Source organism: Coregonus clupeaformis, chromosome 14, assembly GCF_020615455.1.
Source record: "Coregonus clupeaformis isolate EN_2021a chromosome 14, ASM2061545v1, whole genome shotgun sequence".
NCBI classification, from domain to species: domain Eukaryota; kingdom Metazoa; phylum Chordata; class Actinopteri; order Salmoniformes; family Salmonidae; genus Coregonus; species Coregonus clupeaformis.
In genome coordinates this window covers 34905352-34928984 of record NC_059205.1, presented here as the reverse complement: position 1 = coordinate 34928984, position 23633 = coordinate 34905352, and the positions used below count along the sequence as shown (strand labels likewise).

Here is a 23633-nt window from a genome sequence, read left to right as displayed (position 1 = left end):
CCTGTTGAAAAACAAATGATAGTCCCACTAAGTGCAAACGAGATGGGATGGCGTATCACTGCAGAATGCTGTGGTAGCCATGCTGGTTAAGTGTGCCTTGAATTCAAAAAAAAAAGCACAGACAGTGTCACCAGCAAAGCACCCCCATACCTTCACACCTCCTCCATGCTTCACGGTGGGAACCACACATGTGGAGATCATCCGTTCACCTACTCTGCGTCTCACAAAGACACGGCGGTTGGAACCAAAAATCTCTCATTTGGACTCATCAGACCAAAGGGACAGATTTCCACCGGTCTAATGTCCATTGCTTGTGTTTCTTGGCCCAAACAAGTCTCTTCTTCTTATTGGTGTCCTTTAGTAGTGGTGTCTTTGCAGCAATTCGACCATGAAGGCTTGATTCACGTAGTCTCCTCTGAACAGTTGATGTTGAGATGTGTCTGTTACTTGAACTCTGAAACATTTATTTGGGCTGCAATCTGAGGTGCAGCTAACTCTAATGAACTTATCCTCTGCAGCAGAGGTAACTCTGGGTCTTCCTTTTCTGTGGTGGTCCTCATGAGAGCCAGTTTCATCATAGAGCTTGGTGGTTTTTGCTACTGCACTTGAAGAAACTTTCAAAGTTCTTGACATTTTCCGGATTGACTGACCTTCATGTCTTAAAGTAATGATGGACTGTCGTTTCTCTTTGCTTATTTGAGCTGTTCTTGCAATAATATGGACTTGGTATTTTACCAAATAGGTCTATCTTCTGTATACCACCCCTACCTTGTCACAATACAACTGATTGGCTCAAACTCATTAAGAAGGAAGTAAATTCCACAAATTAACTTTTAACAAGGCAACCTGTTAATTGAAATACATTCCAGGTGACTACCTCATGAAGCTGGTTGAGAGAATGCCAAGAGTGTGCAAAGCTGTCATCAAGGCAAAGGGTGGCTACTTTGAAGAATCTCAAATATAAAATATATTTTGATTTGTTTAACACTTTTTTGGTTACTACATGATTCCATATGTGTTATTTCATAGTTTTGATGTCTTCACTATTATTCTACAATGTAGAAAATAGTAAAAATAAAGAAAAACTCTTGAATGAGTAGGTGTTCAAACTTTTGACTGGTACTGTATGTGGGCAAGAAGCCGGTAATATCTATCCCTAATCATAGTGCCTAACGGTGGGACAAGCTGCTACTTTTATGCAACTGGTTGTTTGAAAACAATCTTTGTACTTTCCCTGTGCTTTTGAAAGGTTTCCTAATCACATTGACAGGATGTGTTGTATGGTTTCCTGGCTTTGCCTGACTCATCTTGATTTCAACACCCATAATGAACTCACCTGTCATTGTGATTTTGCTACAGTAGTCAGACAGGCTTTGATGCTCCTGAGATACCAGTAGAAAGGGACTCCCTGGGGGTTTTAGCTATTTTCTTTAAGAGCACAGGCTCTCTCTTCCTACTGATTACTCATATTCGTGTGTGTGTGTGTAGGCTCTGGATGGATACAAGTCATCTGATGACTCTGGGTCCAGAAGGGACTCCTCTTCAGATATATTCAGTGACTCTTCTAAAGAAGGCTGGCTCAACTTCAGGCAGATCAACACTGAGAAGAGCAAGGTATATTTTCACACTTATACCCTTGTCCTACTGCCAAATCATGTGGGGCTCTACTGTGCTGGTCTGGTTACGTATCCACCATAGTTGCTGGAAAGGACAATGTGAAATAAAAATATCCACAATCGTGTGAAAAGGTATATCACGCACACCCACCCACTGTGCAAACTCTTTTGATCTTCATGCAGGGCCTTAACTCAACATTTCTCTCTCTCCCTCATCTCTTTCTTTCCATCTGTCTCTAGCGTGGGGGTTTGAGGTCGTGGAAGCAGATGTACGCCGTGCTGCGAGGCCACGGCCTCACGCTTTACAAGGACAAGAGGGACGGCGTCTCCCACGCCTCCTCCCAGTCCGACGATGACCCACAGCCAATCAGTATCAAGGCCTGCCTGATTGACATATCCTACAGCGACACGAAACGGAAGAACGTGCTGCGTCTGACCACGTCAGACTGCGAGTATCTGTTCCAGGCTGAGGGCAGGGATGACATGCTGTCATGGATCAGAGTCATCCAGGAGAATAGTAATCTGGATGATGAGGTGGGTTCTGCCTGGCAACACTGCATTACTGTGTTACTAAGGTCATCATATGATTATAAGCATTTTGCTGCACTACGATAACACCTGCAAAACTGTGTACGCGACCAATAAACGTTGTTTGATTTTGATTGTAATAGGTCTATCCCACATTTGATCATTCTTTGCTAAGCCCATGTTTTTATCCAAAGGGACTCGCATACAGTAGCTAGAATTTTACTACCCACATTTTTGGCAGGCCCTGCCTTAACTGCAAGGCAGATGTATCAAATGCCAGTATGCTATTTTGCAGCCATCACTTGTGAATAGCCTAGCCTGCATCGGGGCTTAGGCTACAAATCTTCTATTTCATTTACATTAGTCATTCTCACTGTCCTTGGTCACTAGTAGAAGCAATAGCTTTTGGGTGAGAGACACGGCTCCCTTTTGTTAACATTTACATTTTAGTCATTTAGCAGACGCTCTTATCCAGAGCGACTTACAGTTAGTGATTACATATTCTTTTTATACTGGCCCCCCGTGGGAATCGAACCCACAACCCTGGCGTTGCAAACGCCATGCTCTATCAACTGAGCTACATCCCTGCCGCCCATTCCCTCCCCTACCCTAGACGACGCTGGGCCAATTGTGCGCCGCCCATGAGTCTCCCGGTCGCGGCCGGCTACGACAGAGCCTGGATTCGAACCAGGATCTCTAGTGGCACAGTTAGCACTGCGATGCAGTGCCTTAGACCACTGCACCACTCAGGAGTTCAACCATACCTCTCCTTGGGTTTATGGCAATGAAGTTTGTCCCGGTTGCCTTGGTGTTTACCCCACAAATAAGACTGTCTAGTGTCCTGTTTTGTGGGTACAATCACTACTAGAGTCTATTTATTATATCAAACCATTTAAACATTTGAGTCCTTATGCTTACTGTATGTAGGATCACTAGGATACAGAAAATACATAAACATCCCCTGCTGGACCCTAACAAGAATGTGTTTTTTCTTGGCTTTATGTTAACTTGTCTGTTGGTTGTGAAATGAGCTAACAGTGTACTTGTTTGTTCAGCTGTTTGCCCCTTCTCAGTTAGCCTTCGGTCTTTGTCTGTGGTCTCAGTCTCCCACAGAGTCTTTCATTACTGGGGAGAACCCATGACTTCCTAAATAGCTCAAACAGGATTCAGTGTGGTTAACTGCTAAATCCTATTCACTTAGAACTATCTGAAAAAAACTTAAGATATTTGATAAGACAAGATATACTTGAGAAATCTGAATGTGTTGGTAGTTCAAAGGTATGTGAACTAAAGATGTATTACATACTGCTCAGCCATTTAAAAAAGTTTGGGTTAACATCCATCATGATTTTTCATTTCCAAAATCGTTAATTCCATTTGTACTTAGCTTGTGTTCCAGTTATGTTAAAACTGATAGTTTGTTGTCCATGTTGTGTTTCAGAATGCTGGTGTAACCAGCCAGGACCTGATCAGCAGAAAAATCAAAGAGTACAACACCATGATGAGGTATGCAGCAACACACACACGCCCTCTTTATTTGACCCACAATGCAACATCATTTTACACCCACTTCTATGCACAAGTCCTTAAAGTCACATATAGTATAATTTAATGTACTATAATATTACATTTTTTGTGTGTATATCTGTGTTTGATCCAGTGCCCCCAGCAGCAAGACTGAGCCTTCCCCCAAAACCTCCCGGCAGTCCCTCAGTATCAGACACACCCTCCTGGGGGGGAAGGGAGAGGGCAAGAGCCAGAGCCCCCACTCACCCAAAACAGGAGAGAGAGGTAAGGCCACTATTACAACAACAAAGAAGTTACTGCAAACAATGAACACAGTTCCCCCCCTCCCAGACATCACTGCACAAATATGTACTGCCATTTTTTTTACCCAGCTGCTCACCTCAGTTTGCACACTCCTTACCTCCGTTTAGTAAACAATAACAAATGCGCCTGGGGCGACCAGTGATGCTGTTTCACCTTTCACGGATCTCAGCTTTAAAGCAAGGGATTACATTCAGCACAGGTAGACATGCTGTGTCCTTTACATGCAGCTGAAAAGGAGGACATAATGGTGAGGTTTGAAGCTATACTACACAGTAAAGTTGCACATTACACGAGAACGGGAGACAATAAATATGGTAGGATTACATGTGGAAATACAGTATGTTATTGAAACCGTGTGTCTTTTACTGTATGCACAAGCAGCAGTTGACCTTCCAGTAGCTAGTGTGGTTTGAGTGTGGATTACCTCTCAGATGGCTGCTTTGTGTGTGTTCTGTCAGATGAATCCAGTCCTCCACGGGATAAGGCTGCCTGGAGGAGGGGTATCCCCGGCATCATGAGGAAACCCTTTGAGAAGAAGACCACTGCTGGGGTCACCTTTGGGGTGCGCCTCGATGACTGCCCACCTGCACAAACCAACAGGGTAAGAGAGAGAGTGTGTATGTGTGTGTTTACATGTGAGAAAGACATGGAAATGATGTTGTTGAATGAATTGAGTATATGTTTTGTTTCCCTGTGATAGTTGAGTAGTGTGATCTTGAAGGGAAACTACCTCTAGACACTATTTGGGGTGTTTTTCCAGTCTCCCTACATAGGGGGTGTTTCAGACATAATTATGCACCATAGTGCAATTGTGTTATTTTCGCGTTGAGAGAGTTCAACCAATGACATCATTGGTGGATTGAGCCTGCTTTCTGATCTAAAAATGAATGGAGTCATGTTTTGTAGCAATTATTGTGGCCTTTGTGTTTCTCTGATTGCACGGTCACGCTAGCAGCGAGGAGATATGGTTGTCCTTGTTCAATAGAGCCATTGGACTTGTCTCAACGATGTTCCTATCTGCCACGACATAGCAGGATATCTAGGTTGACTCATTTTCCCTGGCTTTGTAAAGACAACAGCCTGACGGGAGCCCTACTTCCTCATCCAATTGTGTTCCCACCCTCGAAGGCAGGCTTTTCAAAACGGGGGCAATACTCGTTTCTACAGGTTCACAGGAGCTATGTTACTGTGCACTGTCTATCCGAGATTGCTAAATAATTACAATGGCTGCATCTGATGATTCCTCTTTCCAAGAAGAGCTGGACAACGAAACCGTTTTTGATGTTATTTTACATAGGGACATACAGCCCTATTCATTTGAGCCGGAATAGGAGTTGAGACAGCGACAATAAGAATTGCGAGACCAGCAAGCAGCGATGGGGAGCCACTGTCAGACTCCGACTGGTGGTGCCTAAGCGGTTGCTGTCCAGCCATGCCGACAGAAGAATGTCTGTGCTGCAACGAATTCGATCGCGGGCGGTTCTTACTGGAGAGAGTCACTGCAGACCCCTTGGGTCGTGTGTGTGTGTGTGACAGACCATCTAAGCTTTGACGCACATATGGATAGAGGGGTGCTGGAGATGTTCTTCAGAACCTCCAAGATCAACTGGGGTTGGCAGCCTTGTCCAGCTGGACCAGGAGAGCAAATGCCAAACAAGTAAGTGGTTTTGCTGTTGGTAGCTAGCTAGCAATATAAGCTCTCATTTTACATGAGGCAGTGTTGTTCAGTACAGTATAACTTCGTGATCGTAAAGGGGCTTGCTAGTACCACTACTATCCAAGCTAACCATGTTGAGTGAGCTAGCTTTGTTTACTATACCAAAAAAGTACTGTAGCCTAACGTTGTAGCTAGCTAATGTTAGCTAGCCTAGCTAGCCTCAGTGAATCTCATTTGGAACTAAACTGGATAAATGTTTTGATAACGAAGAGTAAAGAAATGACTTTGGCTTTATGACTCATATTAGACTTTGAGTAACTATACCTGTGTGTTGTAGGTAGCTAGCTAGCTATCATGTGTCTGTGAGATATGTAATATTCTGCATCTTGCTGCAACAGTAGGAATACAAAGAGTACACAAAGATTGCCCATGAAAGTCTAATAGCGTTTTTGGCATTCTCTTACAGACAATACAGCTTGGTGGCCTACAGATTGTTTTGGGAGTTTGTTCTACATGGGGAGAAGCTAGGTAGAGGACACTGAATCCCCTTGCCTGCATGTGTTGTTTGGGCCATTAAGCAATTTATCCCTCACACAATGGACAGTATGTTGGCTACAAAGAAGTGGTTGACTCAAAGAGGAGATGTGAAGGGTCCCATAACAACAGTCTCCCCTTGTATCAAAGTGACTACGAACACCTCACTGCACCCCCCAAACAGCACATATGCAAGTATTCCCATTGTGGAACTGTAGTATTTATTATAGGTGTTAGTATATTTTTATTCTACTGTATATACGTCATACATTGCCATAACTGTTCCTGCATACTACTGTGTCACCTTGATCTCCAGAGCAAATAACCTTTGTCTTGAATACAAGCCATTTCTACTTAATTGCTACATTGTCAGATTAATCTACTATTTTATTGAAATATGTTTACTTGCCAACAAATGAAAGTTGAAATGATACACCAACTCCCTGCGTATTTTTTTAGCAGCAAGATTGTAGCTAGTTACTTCCAAATACATTTCATGTATATCACAATGAATTGATACATAAGTTGAAGTCATCACTTTATTGGTTTCTGATGCAGCTGGAGTCATTTAACTGTACACTTGAAAAAAAGACAGCTTGATGTTGATGCTGCTGCAGATGTTGATGGGATCAGACACTGTAAATAGAACACATAGGCCAGTCACGTTAGCCTCTGCGGTAGTTAGTTAGCTAACGGTTAGATATGGTCCAGTAGGCTGTAGCTAACGTAACTAAGTGGTCAGATGACGCAGATGCTAAGCTACAGGACTGTTTTGCTAGCACAGACTGGAACATGTTCCGGGATTCTTCAGATAGCATTTAGGAGTACACCACATCAGTCACTGGCTTCATCAATAAGTGCATCGATGACGTTGTCCCCACAGTGACCGTACGTACCCCAACCAGAAGCCATGGATTAGAGGCAACATCCGCACTGAGCTAAAGGGTAGAGCTGCCGCTTTCAAGGAGCTGGACTCTAACCTGAACGCTTATAAGAAATCCCGCTATGCCCTCCGACAAACAGGCAAAAAGTCAATACAGGACTAAGATTGAATCGTACTACACCGGCTCTGACGCTCGTCGGATGTGACAGGGCTTGAAAACTATTACAGACTACAAAGGGAAGCACAGCCGCGAGCTGCCCAGTGACACAAGCCTACCAGATGAGCTAAACCACTTCTATACTCGTTTCGATGCAAGCAACACTGAAGCATGCATGAGAGCACCAGCTGTTCCGGATGACTATGTGATCACGCTCTCTGTAGCCGATGTGAGTAAGACTTTTAAGCAGGTCAACATTCACAAGGCCGTAGGGCCAGACGGATTACCAGGACGTGTACTCCGAGCATGTGCTGACCAACTGGCAAGTGTCTTCACTGACATTTTCAACATGTCTGACTGAGTCTGTAATACCAACGTGTTTCAAGCAGACCACCATAGTCCCTGTGCCCAAGGACACTAAGATAACCTGCCTAAATGACTACCGACCCGTAGCACTGACGTCTGTAGCCATGAAGTGCTTTGAAAGGCTGGTCATGGCTCACATCAACACCATTATCCCAGAAACCCTAGACCCACTCCAATTTGCATACCGCCCCAACAGATCCACAAATGATGCAATCTCTATTGCACTCTACACTGCCCTTTCCCACCTGGACAAGAGGAACACCTACGTGAGAATGCTATTCATTGACTACAGCTCAGCGTTCAACACCATAGTGCCCTCAAAGCTCATCACTAAGCTAAGGATCCTGGGACTAAACACCTCCCTCTGCAACTGGATCCTGGACTTCCTGACGGGCCGCCCCCAAGTGGTAAGGGAAGGTAACAATACATCTGCCACACTGATCCTCAACACATGCTCAGTCCCCTCCTGTACTCCCTGTTCACCCATGACTGCATGGCCAGGCACGACTCCAACACCATCATTAAGTTTGCCGACGACACAACAGTGGTAGGCCTAATCACCGACAACGATGAGACAGCCTATAGGGAGGAGGTCAGAGACCTGGCCGTGTGGTGCCAGGATAACAACCTCTCCCTTAACGTGACCAAGACAAAGGAGATGATTGTGGACTACAGAAAAAAAAGAGGAATGAGCACGCCCCCATTCTCATCGACAGGGCTGTAGTGGAACAGGTTGAGAGCTTCAAGTTCCTTGGTGTCCACATCACCAACGAACTATCATGGTCCAAACACACCAAGACAGTCGTGAAGAAGGCACGACAAAGCCTATTCCCCCTCAGGAGACTGAAAAGATTTGGCATGGGTCCTCAGATCCTCAAATAAGCTCTACAGCTGCACCATCGAGAGCATCCTGACTTGTTGCATCACTCCTGGTATGGCAACTACTCGGCCTCCGACCGCAAGGCACTACAGAGGGTAGTGCGTACGGCCCAGTACATCACTGGGGCCAAGCTTCCTGCCATCCAGGACCTCTATACCAGGCGGTGTCAGAGGAAGGCCCTCAAAATTGTCAGACTCCAGCCACCCTAGTCATAGACTGTTCTCTCTGCTACCGCACAGCAAGCAGTACCAGAGCGCCAAGTCTAGGTCCAAAAGGCTTCTCAACAGCTTCTACCCCCAAGCCATAAGACTCCTGAACAGCTAATCATGGCTACCCAGACTATTTGCACTGCCCCCCCACCCCCACCCCATCTTTTTACGCTGCTGCTACTCTGTTAATTATTTATGCATAGTCACTTTAACTCTACCCACATGTACATATTACCTCAACTACCTCAGCTAGCCGGTGCCCCCGCACATTGACTCTGCACCGGTACCCCCCTGTAGCCTCCCTACTGTTATTTTATTTTACTTCTGCTCTTTTTTTTCTCAACAGTTTTGTTGTTGTTTTATTTTACTTTTTTATTACCAAATAAATTCATTGTTGGTTAAGGGCTGTAAGTAAGCATTTCACGGTAATGTCTACACCTGTTGTATTCGGCGCATGTGGCAAATAAAATTTGATTTGATTTTCAAAGTTACACAGCTGGTTAATTACATTGATTTGCTTTAGAATGTCTAGCCAGCGTATTATGAAATCTAGCTAGCTAGATTTTGGTTCAGATAAACAAATGTAGTTCGCTAGCTAAATTGGCTACGTTACCTCTGCTCGACTTCTAAGGTAACCGATGAAATGTTACCCCAGCAGCCTGTGCTTGCTTGTAGTTTGCACATCCAGATACTGAGCACCACACCATGACTAAACTTTACAGCTGTTGTCTAAATAAAAATAAATGGCTATTCGCAAGCTGATGTTCTATGAACAAGTGGCTGGTCCTGTGAGTAACGTTAGCTACGCTACCTGTATCTCCTAAATACCTGTATCTCCATCTCCCATTCGCAACTGGATCCACCTTGACAGGGGCAGTACTACGTCCTGAAATCACTTTGAATTATGGATATTGTGGTTTGCTTGAACCAGGAAATGTAGATGTCCAATTTCTACCGGTGAGATGCATAAACACTCGTATTTGCGTGTAGTGAGGAAATTCCCGATTTGTAAGACTCATTATATGTTAATAACATATTAATGGACACATAAACACACAGACTGGGGTGTAACACTGCCTAGTGTGATGACAACACAGCGTCTTGCATATCTGTACAATACAATAACCCCTACATCTTCATTCCTTTGTTTTCTTATGTAATTTATTTGAGGTGTATATATTGATCTGTAATGATGTACTATACTCTGGCATTGCATTGACAAACTGAAATACTGTCATGTTTCTCTGAGCTAATAAAATGCTTTTAAAGGATATCTGGATTAGACTGGAATGGACTGGTTTGGTCTTGTTGATGTGACACTGTGTAGTGGGGATGAGAGGAGAGGGATGGTTGGATACGGGAGGAGGAGAGGATAGGAAGAGAGAGAGGTGATCGTTGGGAAAGAGAGGTGGTTCATGTGCCATCCTGCCCTTTAGGCTGGCATGTCAGAAGCCTTGTGTGTGTGTGTAGTCCCGTGTAGCTCAGTTGGTATAGGATGGCGCTTGCAACGCCAGGGTTGTGGGTTCGTTTCCCACGGGGGACCAGTATAAATAAATAAAATAATTATGCACTCACTAACTGTAAGTCACTCTGGATAAGAGCGTCTGCTAAATGACTAAAATGTAAATGTAATGGACAGACATATACAGTGAAAGAGCAGCAGTTAAATTTCCCTTTTAATGTGTGAGGTATAAATTCTACTTTGTGTATATGAAAGTGGTGTCTGTTTATTTGTTTCTTGGTTCATCCAATATGTATAATGCTAAAGACTTTATGTTTGTGTTGTGTAGTTTGTTCCCCTCATTGTGGATGTGTGCTGTAAGCTGGTAGAGGAAAGAGGGCTGGAGTACACTGGGATCTACAGAGTACCAGGAAACAATGCTGCCATCTCCAGCATGCAGGAGGAGCTGGACAATAAAGGACTGATGAGTGACATCGACATCCAAGAAGAAGTGAGTGACACATGTATACAGTGCCTTCAGAAAGTTGTTCATACCCCTTAACTTAGTCCACATTTTGTTGTTAGAGCCTGAATTCCAAATGGATTTAAAGAATAATAATTCTCACCCATCTACACACAATACCCCATAATGCCAGTGAAAACATGTTTTTAGAAATTTTAGCAAATGTATTGAAAATGAAATACAGAAATATCTAATTTACACAAGTATTCATACCCCAGAGTCAGTACTTTGTAGAAGCACCTTTGGCAGCGATTACAGCTGTGAGTCTTTCTGGGTAAGTCTCTAAGCGCTTTCCACACCTGGATTGTGCAACATTTGACCATTTATTTGTTTCAAATTTCTTCAAGCTCTGTCAAATTGGTTGTTGATCATTGCTAGACAACCATTTTCAGGTCTTGCCATACATTTTCAAGTGGATTTAAGTCAAAACTGTAACTCAGCCACTCAGGAACATTCACTTGGTAAATAACTCCAGTGTAGATTTGGACTTGTGTTTTAGGTTATTGTCCTGCTGAAAGGTGAATTCATCCCCCAGTGTCTGGTGGAAAGCAGACTGAACCAGGTTATCCTATAGGATTTTGCTTGTGTTTATTTTTTATCCTGAAAAACTCCCCAGTCCTTAATGATTACAAGCATACTCATTACATGATGCAGCCACTTCCTATGTTTGGAAATATGGAGTGGAACTCAGTAATGTGTTGTATTGGATTTGCCCCAAACATAACACTTTGTGTAGAGAGTTTTCATCTATTTTTCGTTGGTCTCTATTTACCACATCAAACCGATGCTGGCACTAAGACCGCACTCAACGAGCTGTATAGGGCAATAAGCAAACAAGAAAATGCTCATCCAGAGGCGGCGCTCCTAGTGGCCGGTGATTTTAATGCATGAAAACTGAAATCTGTTGTACCTAATTTCTACCAGCATGTCACCTGTGCAACTAGATGGAGAAAAAAACCTTTTGATTACCTTTACTCCACACACAGAGACGCATACAAAGCTCTCCCTCGCCCTCCATTTGGCAAATCGGACCATAACTCTATCCTCCTGATTTCTGCTTACAAGCAAAAACTCAAACAGGAAGCGGATGCTAAGCTACAGGACTATTTTACTAGCACAGACTGGAATATGTTCTGGGATTCGTCCGATGGCATTGAGGAGTTTACCACATCAGTCACCATCTTCATTAATAAGTCCATCAACGATGTTGTCCCCATAGTGACTATACGTACATATCCCAACCAGAAGCCATGGAATACAGGCAGCAACCGTACTGAGCTAAAGGCTAGAGCTGCCGCTTTCAAAGAGCGGGACACTAATCCGGACCCTTCCCGCTACGCCCTCCGATGAACCATCAAACAGTCAAAGTGTCAATACAGGACTAAGATCGAATCCTACTACACCGGCTCTTGAAGCTTGTCGGATGTGGCAGGGATTGCAAACTATCACAGATATGAAAGGGAAGCACAGCCGAGAGCTGCCCAGTGACGCGAGCCTACCAGATGAGCTAAATGCCTTCTATGCTCGCTTTGAGGCAAGCAACACTGAACCATGCGTGAGTGCACCAGCTGTTCCGGACATCTGCATGATCACACTCTCCGTAGTCTGTGAGTAAGACCTTTAAACAGGGTATCATTCACAAGGCTGCAGGGCCAGACGGATTACCAGGACGCGTACCCCCGAGCATGCGCTTACCAGCTGGCAAGTGTCTTCACTGACATTTTCAACCTCTGACTTAGTCTTTAATACCTACATGTTTCAAGCAAACCACCATAGTCCCTGTGCCTAGGAACGCTAAGGAAACCTGTTTAAATGACTACCACCCTGTAGCACTCACATCTGTAGCCATGAAATGCTTTGAAAGGCAGTTCATGGCTTACATCAACACCATCATCCCAGAAACCCTGGACCCACTCCAATACGCATACCGCCTCAACAGATCCACAGATGATGCGATCCCACCTGGACAAAAGGAACACCTATGTGAGAATGCTGTTCATTGACTACAGCTTAGCGTTCAACACCATACTGCCCTTCAAGCTCATCACTAAGCTAAGGACCCTGGGACTGAACACCTCCCTCTGCAACCGGATCCTGGACTTCCTGACGGGCAGTCCCCAGGTGGTGAGGGTAGGCAACAACACATCTGCCACGCTGACCCTCAACACAGGGGCCCCTTGGGTGCGTGCTCAGTCCCCTCCTGTACTCCCTGTTTACTTACGACTGCGTGACCGCGCACAAATCCAACACCATCATTAAGTTTGGCGACGACACGCCGGTGGAAGGCCTGATCACTGACGATGATGAGGCGGCTTATAGGGAGGAGGTAAGAGACCTGGCAGTGCGATGCCAGGACAAAAACCTCTCCCTCAACAGGGGCAAGACAAAGGAACTTATCATGGACTACAAGAAATGGAGGGCCGAACACGGCCCCGTTCACATCGACGGGGCTGTAGTGGAGCGGGTTGAAATCTTCAAGTTCCTCGGTGCCACATCACTAAGGACCTATCATGGTCCAAACACACCAACAGTCGTGAAGAGGGCATAACAATGCCTCTTCCCCCTCAGGAGGCTAAAAAGATTTGGCATGGGCCCTCAGATCCTCAAAAAGTTATATAGCTGCACCATTGAGAGCATCTTGACTGGCTGCATCACCGCTTGGTATGCAACTGCTCGGCATCCGACAACAAGGTGCTACAGAGGGTAGTGCATACGGCCCAGTATAACACTGGTGCCAAACTCCCTGCCATCCAGGACGTCTATTCCAGGCGTTGTCAGAGAAAGGCCCTAAAAATTGTCAAGGACTCTAGCCACCTAGTACAGACTGTTCTCTCTGCTACCGCACCTGAACAGTTAATCAAATGGCAGTTTACATTGACCCCCTATATTATTTATTTATGTATTTATCTTAATTGCTTTGCACTGACTTCCTTGCATTGGCTCTATGCACACTCACTGGACTCAACCCACACACTCACACATACTACACTGACACTCTAACACACACATATACATACACAAATAATACATACGCTCACACACACAAAACACACACATGCATATTGACGCACCACACACACATACTCACACACTGACACTTTCACACTTCACATACGCTGCTGCTACTCTGTTTATTATACTGAATATCCTGATTGCTTAGTCACTTTTACCCGTACCCATATGTACATATACTGTGTTACCTCAACTACTTTGTACCGCTGCACATTGACACGGTACTGGTACTCCTTGTATATAGCCTCGTTATTGTTTTTGCTGCCATTTCCTTTTTTCTGTAAATTCTACACCTGTTGTATTCGGCGCATGTGACTGAATTTGATTTGAGTTTCTATTCAGGACTAAAAGTTCATTGCTTTGCCACATTTTTTGCAGTATTACTTTAGTGCCTTGTTGCAAACAGGATGCGTGTTTTGGAATATTTTTTATTCTGTACAGGCCTCATTTTCCTTCTGTCATTTACATTAGTATTGTGGAGTAACTACAATGTTGTTGATCCATCCTCAGTTTTCTCCTATCACAGCCATTAAACTCTGTATCTGTTTTAAAATCACCATTGGCCTCATGGTGAAATCCCTGAGCGGTTTCCTTCCTCTCAGTCAACTGAGTTAGAAACGGCCCCTGTATCTTTGTAGTGAATGGCTGTATTGCTACACCATCCAAAGTGTAATAAATAACTGCACCATGCTCAAAGGGATATTAAATGTCTGCTTTTCAATTTTTAATTTTTAATCTTCAATAGGAGCCCTTCTTTGCGAGGCATTGGAAATTCTCCCTGGTCTTTGTGGTTGAATCTATGTTTGAAATTCCCTGCTTGACTGAGGGACCTTACAGATAATTGTATGTGTGGGGTACAGAGATGAGGTAGTCATTAAAAAATCATGTTAAACACTATTATTGCGCAGACTTAATACGCACATTTTTACTCCTGAACTTAATTAGGCTTGCCATAACAAAGGGGTTGAAAACTTATTGACTCAAGACATTTCAACTTTTCATTTTGAATTAATTTGTAAAAATTTCAAAAAACATAATTCCACTTTTTATTTTCAAAATGAATTTTCAAAAAACATAAAAACACTATTTAATCCATTTTAAATTCAGGCTGTAACACAACAAAATGTGGAAAAACTCGATGGGTGTGAATACTTTCTGAAAGCACTGTATCTCTCCCATACCTCACAATAATGTATTTAATGCTTTTTCTCTCTTGCTCTCCCTGACAGAAATGGAGGGACCTCAACGTGATCAGTAGTTTACTGAAATCCTTCTTCCGTAAACTTCCCGAGCCCCTTTTCACAAATGGTGAGTCACTGAACACACAGTGTAAATGCATGTCTGTAAAGAAGAGAAAGTTGGTTAAGGAAGTTGTTAATAAATCAATGTATTTATTTGTAGTATGCCTTATTGCTCCATTTTCAGTCTTGTTCACTAAAGAAACTAAGTGATCCTTGTATTCCTTTTACAGAAAAATATGCAGATTTTATTGAAGCCAATCGAACTGAAGACTCAGTGGAGAGGTTAAAAGAACTGAAGAGGCTGGTAAGTTACAGCTCATGCTATGAGGGTTTATGTTAGATCTGTAGGAATAAGAGCTTTATGTAGCCTACCGTTTGAATTGAATTTGGATTTTTGAATTGTTGCATTCTAGTATTGAAGGTTGGTTCTCTTCTCTTCACAGATTCTTGAATTGCCTGATCATCACTATGAAACCCTCAAATTTCTCTCTGGACACCTCAAGTTGGTCTCCGAAAACTGTGAGAAAAATAAGGTATGTCAGCTTGAGGGTTTAAAAGTATTTTGAAATGGAGCCTTTTAATGGAGAGGCCTAGTGAATATGGACTGGACTGGAAGCCATTCTTGCTCCTCTCTCCCCCCAGATGGAGCCTCGTAACCTGGCCATCGTGTTTGGTCCAACCCTGGTCAGAACCTCGGAGGACAACATGACCAACATGGTCAACCACATGCCAGACCAGTGCAAGATAGTGGAGAACCTCATTCAGCAGTACGACTGGTTCTTCACTGAGGAGGGGGATGATGACCCTGTTGTACGTAGCATCTCGCTCACTCTCTCACATCTAAACACACTCATGTACTCTCAGCTGGTAATGGCACAGAATGTTAAATTGTGTGATGTACAGTGGGGAAAAAAAGTATTTAGTCAGCCACCAATTGTGCAAGTTCTCCCACTTAAAAAGATGAGAGAGGCCTGTAATTTTCATCATGGGTACACGTCAACTATGACAGACAAAATGAGAAAATAAATTCCAGAAAATCACATTGTAGGATTTTTAATGAATTTATTTGCAAATTATGGTGGAAAATAAGTATTTGGTCTATAACAAAAGTTTCTCAATACTTTGTTATATACCCTTTGTTGGCAATGGCACAGGTCAAACGTTTTCTATCTTCACAAGGTTTTCACACACTGTTGCTGGTATTTTGGCCCATTCCTCCATGCAGATCTCCTCTAGAGCAGTGATGTTTTGGGGCTGTCGCTGGGCAACACGGACTTTCAACTCCCTCCAAAGATTTTCTATGGGGTTGAGATCTGGAGACTGGCTAGGCCACTCCAGGACCTTGAAATGCTTCTTACGAAGCCACTCCTTCGTTGCCCGGGCGGTGTGTTTGGGATCATTGTCATGCCTGAAAGACCCAGCCACGTTTCATCTTCAATGCCCTTGCTGATGGAAGGAGGTTTTCACTCAAAATCTCACAATACATGGCCCCATTCATTCTTTCCTTTACACGGATCAGTCGTCCTGGTCCCTTTGCAGAAAAACAGCCCCAAAGCATGATGTTTCCACCCCCATGCTTCACAGTAGGTATGGTGTTCTTTGGATGCAACTCAGCATTCTTTGTCCTCCAAACACGACGAGTTGAGTTTTTACCAAAAAGTTATATTTTGGTTTCATCTGACCATATGACATTCTCCCAATCCTCTTCTGGATCATCCAAATGCACTCTAGCAAACTTCAGACGGGCCTGGACATGTACTGGCTTAAGCAGGGGGACACGTCTGGCACTGCAGGATTTGAGTCCCTGGCGGCGTAGTGTGTTACTGATGGTAGGCTTTGTTACTTTGGTCCCAGCTCTCTGCAGGTCATTCACTAGGTCCCCCCGTGTGGTTCTGGGATTTTTGCTCACCGTTCTTGTGATCATTTTGACCCCACGGGGTGAGATCTTGCGTGGAGCCCCAGATCGAGGGAGATTATCAGTGGTCTTGTATGTCTTCCATTTCCTAATAATTGCTCCCACAGTTGATTTCTTCAAACCAAGCTGCTTACCTATTGCAGATTCAGTCTTCCCAGCCTGGTGCAGGTCTACAATTTTGTTTCTGATGTCCATTGACAGCTCTTTGGTCTTGGCCATAGTGGAGTTTGGAGTGTGACTGTTTGAGGTTGTGGACAGGTGTCTTTTATACTGATAACAAGTTCAAACAGGTGCCATTAATACAGGTAACGAGTGGAGGACAGAGGAGCCTCTTAAAGAAGAAGTTACAGGTCTGTGAGAGCCAGAAATCTTGCTTGTTTGTAGGTGACCAAATACTTATTTTCCACCATAATTTGCAAATAAATTCATTAAAAATCCTACAATGTGATTTTCTGGATTTTTTTCTCTCAATTTGTCTGTCATAGTTGATGTGTACCTATGATGAAAATTACAGGACTCTCTCATCATTTTAAGTGGGAGAACTTGCACAATTGGTGGCTGACTAAATACTTTTTTCCCCCACTGTAGTTGATGTTTGTTGATGTTGCAGGTTGCCTAAAGTGTTTTTAGATTCTCTCTCCATCCCTCTTTCCTCCTCTACTTCAACACTATCTCCATTCATATCCCTCGTTGAATCTCTCTCTCCTCTAGACCTCAGTGGAACAGGAGAGTACAGTGCAGTCTCAGCCTGTGCCCAACATCGACCACCTGCTGTCCAACATCGGCCGTACCACAACCACCACCTCGCCTGGGGAAGTCTCAGGTAACTCACCTGAAGCTCACTGATAGCACTCCTGTTAGTTTGACTACATATACCAGATTTACCAAAGTATAAAACAAAGTATACTAATGAGCTTCAGGGAAAGTGATCCAGGAAATGTGTGTGTATGTTTAGAGATGTACCTGCATGTGTTTGTTAGTCCTAAAGTAAGAGGCTTCTTGTTTGCTTTCCATCAGATGATCAAATGCTAAAGTTAAGGAAGCCTACTGAAAAGTCTTGTGCTTTTGTAAAGGCAAGCTATTTTAGCAATCCTTCAAAGGAAGGATTTTGGGTTATCCAATTGGAAATTGCTAAAAATAGTTTGCAAATCTTGTTAAGCGTTTTGTTTTGGATAAAGGTCTGTTTCGTTATGTCATTATTATTTTTTATTTGTTATATCTCTTTCCCAGTTCCATCTTATGCTTTCTTAAGTTTTCTTTGCTCGCCATTTCTCTCCCCGTGCTTTCCTCCTTATGTTGAGATGACGACTCCTTTTCTTTCAGTTATTTTCTTCCCCCCCACCCTCCTCCTCCCACATAAACCCGGCATGTTCTTTCCCCAAAAACAACAACAACAAACAAACAAAACAACAAAGTGGAAGTGTTAACCCTTCTGACCCCTACCCTTGGTTTGTGTGTAGTGTGTTTTTTTCTTCCCTGTCCCTGTCCAGCACTCACACATTGACCCAATCTGACACAGGCCAAGGGGGCGGCGTCTGTCACTCGCTGATGTCACTGGTGGACTCTGTAATGTCAGTGGTGGACAGCTGGGACTGTAGGAAGAAGGACGATGAGTGTTGTCCCCAGTGTAGCTGCCTAGTCTGCAGAAACCCTCAGCTCTGTTAAATTGGGGTGAAACATGAAGGAGAGAAAAAAAAGAAAAACGGAAAGAAAGAGAAGTCGATGTTTTGTCATTTCCTGTCGGTGTGCACGTTTTTCATATTTCCCCAAACATCGAAATACCTAATAACCTGAAGGTTACATACAGAGCAGTGCCTGCTGTACTTTCTACTGAAAGCCTTTCTGCTGTCTCTTGTTGTCTCTAAAGCTGATCGCGAGGACAAGTAGCATGGTACGGTCAAACTATGGTTTCACTACCGCCCGCTCATGTGGCATTACTGTCATGGCTTCTGAGGGGGGGTTGTAGTGTTGGAGTGGTGTTGGGCTGAGCTGGCTGTTGTCAAACACACTAAAATGACATCTAGGAGAGATCAGCACCTCGTTAGACACACACACACACACACACACACACACACACACTGACTAGGGTGATTAGATGGATACCAGTGAGGTGGTAAGCAAAGTGGCTCTGATGGCTTTTGCTCCTTCAGCCCCTTTCTGCCTTCCTGTCACGTTTGACTCTCAATCTCACATTTGGGATTGACACCATAGGGTGAATCTCAAACATATTTTGTTCTTGCGTGCTTTCTCCTCGTCTCCTCAAAACGTCAGATGGAAGCAAGGACAGCATTGGAGGAGAAGGTCTGAGGAGATCTCTCCTTGCCTTCCCTCTGACGTTTTGTGAACGAGGTGAGGAGAGGAAGGAAAAAATCTAGGAAAGAGATTCACCCCTGGTCTTATCAATGAACCACTGTTCTTTCAGCATCAGAAACACCAACTACAGCCAAACACTGCCACCTAGCTACCTCCTTGTCCTTCACGGCTACATACTTCTACCCAAATGCACCAACCATCCACATCTATCAAACACCCATCTCCCCCATCAAAAGCCTTGCGTTGCACACTGATATACACACCAGAGTTTGGGTCACTTCCACCTAAATTCCAGTTGATTCAGGTAAATAACATTTCCTATATGGAGATATTCCATGTCCAATTCAGCTGACAAGAATTGAAATGGAATTGACCCCAACTCGGGCACACACAACTCGAAGTTAAGCGCACACACTTAAGTCGTACCCTCCACACTATTGTGACTTGATAGTGGTAGTATTGATGCGGTAGGGAATGGTTTCTTTGACATTTTTTCTTTGATAAGGTTTTTGTACGATCCTTGTTTTGTAGTGTTTATGGTCGTCAGTCATATTCAATTGACTTAAACCAAAATGTTCAAGAGTGCTGCAGGGATTGTAAAATAGAGTTCTAGACATATTGCACAACCTGTCCATTCTACTATGGCTAACTTGCATGGGTGGAACTACTGACATAACACTGCTCTGTCCCCTTAACTCTGGTTGTGAATACTTCCTCTGTGATTGATGTCTCTCAGTTAGGATATAATGCCCTGTTGCTGGTGGCTGTCTATGTACTGTAACCATCTGTGACTGATGTAACCGTCTGTGACTGATGTAACCTGTGGTCCGTGATGTGTTGATGTCGTCCCATTGGGTACATCCTGTTTTGAGCATGAGCTGCTTCCTGTCCTAATGCACACTGCCGGGTTTCTTCTTCCTCCTCCTCTTCCTCTCATCCCTCCATTACTGGCCTCCTCTTCTCTTCTTCCACTCATGGACAGTGTCTTTCTTCAGCGTTTCCTTCCTCCATCTCTGTGGGCTACAAATATCTCCAGTCTGTTGAATCTACTGCCCCCTCATGGTGCAGGTTTCTGTCTCTTCTTCACGCTACCCTGTGATCTGCCTACAGTCTCTGTCCTCCTCTCTCTCTCCCTCTCCCTTGATACTTGTTGTTCAGATTATATATGTCTTAAAGGATGTTACTAATGCCCCTCTCCTCTCTCACAAAGATTCAACATGTAGTGACTCCTCCAAATCAAAGGTAAGTGGTACCGGGGTGTCTGGCCGTCTCTTGCTTGCTATTAGATGTTAATTACCTTCACTAAGAAATAATATCTAAAACGCCTTGTCCTGCTCACTGTGGAATGTTCAACCGTTTACATTTTAGCCATTTAGCAGATGCTCTTATCTATAGTGATTAGCAATTGACCATGCCGTTTCAGAGCAGACTTAGAATATGTTTGTGGCGAAATTCCTCATTTAAGAACAATTATGTGTTTTAATGTAACTGGACGTCCTGTTGCTCTGTCCTAGCAGGGCTTGTGGGGGTCTGGGAAGGACCAGTGTAGCAGGGAGATGCTGCTCTCCTCCTTCTTTGTCAGTCGCAAACGTAAGAAGCCCAAGGACAAGGTTCAGCCCAGCAGCTCTGACGACGACCTGGACGCCGTGTTGGCTAAGAAAGAGGAGCCAGAACAGAGCCACCGGGACCTCCACCCCGCCTGGTCCCCAGAGAGCCAGACAGAGGAGGAGGAGAGGGAGGCCAGCGAGAGAGGGGAACAGCCAGGGGACAGGTTCCAAACCAACGGGAAAGAGTCTCGTTCAGACAGCCTTATGTCTCAGCCCTCTCCCAAACACACCCCCAGCCTCCATACCTCCTCTACCCGCTCCCCCTATGCCTCACCCTCCCCCTCCCAGTCCCCCAGCCTTGGCTATCGCAGCCAGGTGACCCACCAGTTGTCCCTGTCGGACCCCCCCTCCAACTACGATGAGGTCTCAGACCTGGGCACCATGAACAGCACCAGCTCCCAGGCGTCTGTCACAGGTCCCAGGGTGCGGCATGGCAGGACAGGGGGCCTGGGGCCAGAGACGGTGGCCAGCGGCCTGGGGGCAGAGGTCAGCTCCATCACCTCAGACTACTCCACCACCTCCTCTATGACCTTCCTGACAGGGGCCGAGCTGAGCACGCTCAGTCCAGAGGTACGCTCGGTGGCTGAGAGCAGGGGAGGAGACGACGCTGATGATGAGCGTAGTGAGCTGATTAGTGAGGGCCGGCCCATGGAGACGGACAGCGAAAGCGACCTATCAGTGTTTGTTGGGGGCGGGAAGGAGGCAGGGCCGGTGGAGGAGATCTGCCAATCAGACGTGCCGGACGCACCCAGGCCCCTCCCCTCCTACAGACTCATTGAATGTGACTCTCTCTCTAGAAAGAAGTCAGCAGCACGGCAGAAGATTGACAGCGAGTCCTCATTGGATGGAGGGCGGAGCGACAAGGACTCCAATAGGCTGTCTTGCGTTCTGGGGGCAGTTAAGGAGCGTTCCACTGGCAGCCTTAGCTCCTCCTCCCGCAGCGAGTCAGAGATGGGGACTGAGCCTGCATGGCGTCTCAAGATCACAGACCGTCTTAAGTTCCGAATGCGGACGTCTGCGGACGACATGTTCGGGGTGGGCACCCAGCGGAGCCGCTCTCCAGAGGGACGCAGGGACAAGAAGAAGAACATCAGACGCAGACACACCATGGGAGGCCAGAGGGACTTTGCTGAGCTGTCTGTGATGGGGGACTGGCAGGAGGGCATGGGGATGGGCGGGGGCTCGCGGGCGGAGCTGTCGGCCGTGGACCGGCTGAAGCCCAAGTGTTCTTCCCAGGACTTCTCCATCCGGGAGTGGATTGCCCGCGAGCGCCACCGCACCTCCAACCCAGAGGTCAGCCTGGACTTAACTGAACACCAGGGGGCGCTACTCCACCTCCGCAGCCCCGACCCCCAGGACCCCAACCACCCCCAGGCCCAGGAGGCCCCGTCGTCTTCCCTCTCAGACCCCCTCTCACCACACCAAGCTCCAGCTGAGCTGCTGAATGGAGACACAGGCCCCCAGAATAAAAGCCTGAGCCTGTCAGCCACCGCACACCCACACAAACTCTCTGGCGCCCAGGTGGTCCACTCTCGCTTCTACCAGTACCTGTGAGAGGGGGTGTCTGGGTGGGAGTGTGTGTGTGTCTACTGTCTGTATGTCTGTGAGATGTGTATGTGTTTGATCGTCTGTGTCTATGAGACCCATGGATGTGGGTGATGTTATGTAAATGACCAGTGAGCATGTTCAGGTACTGTGAAGTGACGTCTGAGTGTGTGTACGCAGAGTCTGTTAGTTGGTGTGTGTTTGTTTGTACGCTTAAAATAATGTTTACTGCACAGGGGTGGTTTGTCTTACTCAAACACAAGGCATGGAACAAAACATTAAATTGATGTTGATACATTTTCTCCTTTTTCATGACAAATGAAAGAGTTTGGGATGGGCGTTGGGGTAGAGAAATCATCACTCCTAACAGAAATTCCTGTTTTGCTGAAGGTAGTGACTCAAGGGCCTCTTGCTCATGGATGAACTGATGAGTCTGTGAAGGTTGATTGGTGTAAGGAAGTTTTAAACATGGCTGGCGTTAAAGATTGTGAAAAGGTTAGCTAAGTGGCTTTAAGATACAGTAACTGACTAGTAGGATGATTAGGAGGTACAAGGAACGATTTTAAAAGTATTGCAGGGGAACTGTATTTGTTGTAAGAGGGTCTGTTGGTTAAAAGTGAGTCCTTCAGTAACCAAATGAAGAATGTACAACGTGCTTGCTGTAATTCTGACTAAAGCTTTAGTTGCTTGTGTTCTCATTTGAAATTGTAGATCTCCCCCTTCCTCTCTCTCTTTCTCTACTTGTGAGCTTTTATTTTTTTCGGGATAGCCTGTGTTTTGGACTGCCATATGTGTTCTGTTGCCGCCGTCAAGTGGCCTCAAGGTGCATTGTGACAAGACACAGGACTAACGACGTCATGAAAATACAAAAATAACTTTTTATTCCACCCTTCTTTTAAGTGATAGAAAAGGAGCAGTAAACAAATACTTCCCTCTATTGCAATATGTTGTGTATTTGTTGATGTGCTTGTGGTTTCATGCTTCAGTCAGTTACTGGCATCGGACTGCCAAAAAAAATTTGAGAGGGAGAAGAATGTGAATAATCAAATCTGAAATCATGTTTCTTCGCAATAGAAAGTGCCTCAATGAACTGTAAAGGGTGCCATATCGTCTTTGTTGAGATGCATAAAGATGTTACTATGAAATACATTTATATCGTCGACTAACACTGTCATTCTACAGGTTCTATCTTAAATGGAGAAGAACGCCGGGCTTCCATTCCTTAGGCATTCCACTCTGGTCTTAACATGTTTTATACTTTTCTTTTTTCTTTTCTTTTTTGCATTTTGGATTCTAACAGAACTTGAATTTTTAAATATTTCTGTAAAAAAAAAAAAGTAACTTAAATGTGTATATAAATGCCATGTTTTAGCTGC

At 44.8% G+C, this 23633-nt stretch overlaps 1 protein-coding gene across 1 annotated transcript in view; it reads left to right on the top strand.

The window, feature by feature from the left end:
• LOC121580978 (rho GTPase-activating protein 21) overlaps positions 1–23633 on the top strand; it is an 84146-nt gene extending 60513 nt beyond the window's left edge. The window contains 13 exon segments of the mRNA XM_041896230.2: positions 1489–1614; positions 1857–2150; positions 3586–3650; positions 3805–3935; positions 4433–4575; positions 10451–10612; positions 14866–14944; positions 15108–15181; positions 15321–15410; positions 15520–15687; positions 17504–17615; positions 20316–20347; positions 20620–23633. Of these exon segments, the coding sequence (XP_041752164.2) occupies positions 1489–1614; positions 1857–2150; positions 3586–3650; positions 3805–3935; positions 4433–4575; positions 10451–10612; positions 14866–14944; positions 15108–15181; positions 15321–15410; positions 15520–15687; positions 17504–17615; positions 20316–20347; positions 20620–22266 (3123 nt within the window). The 3' untranslated portion in view covers positions 22267–23633.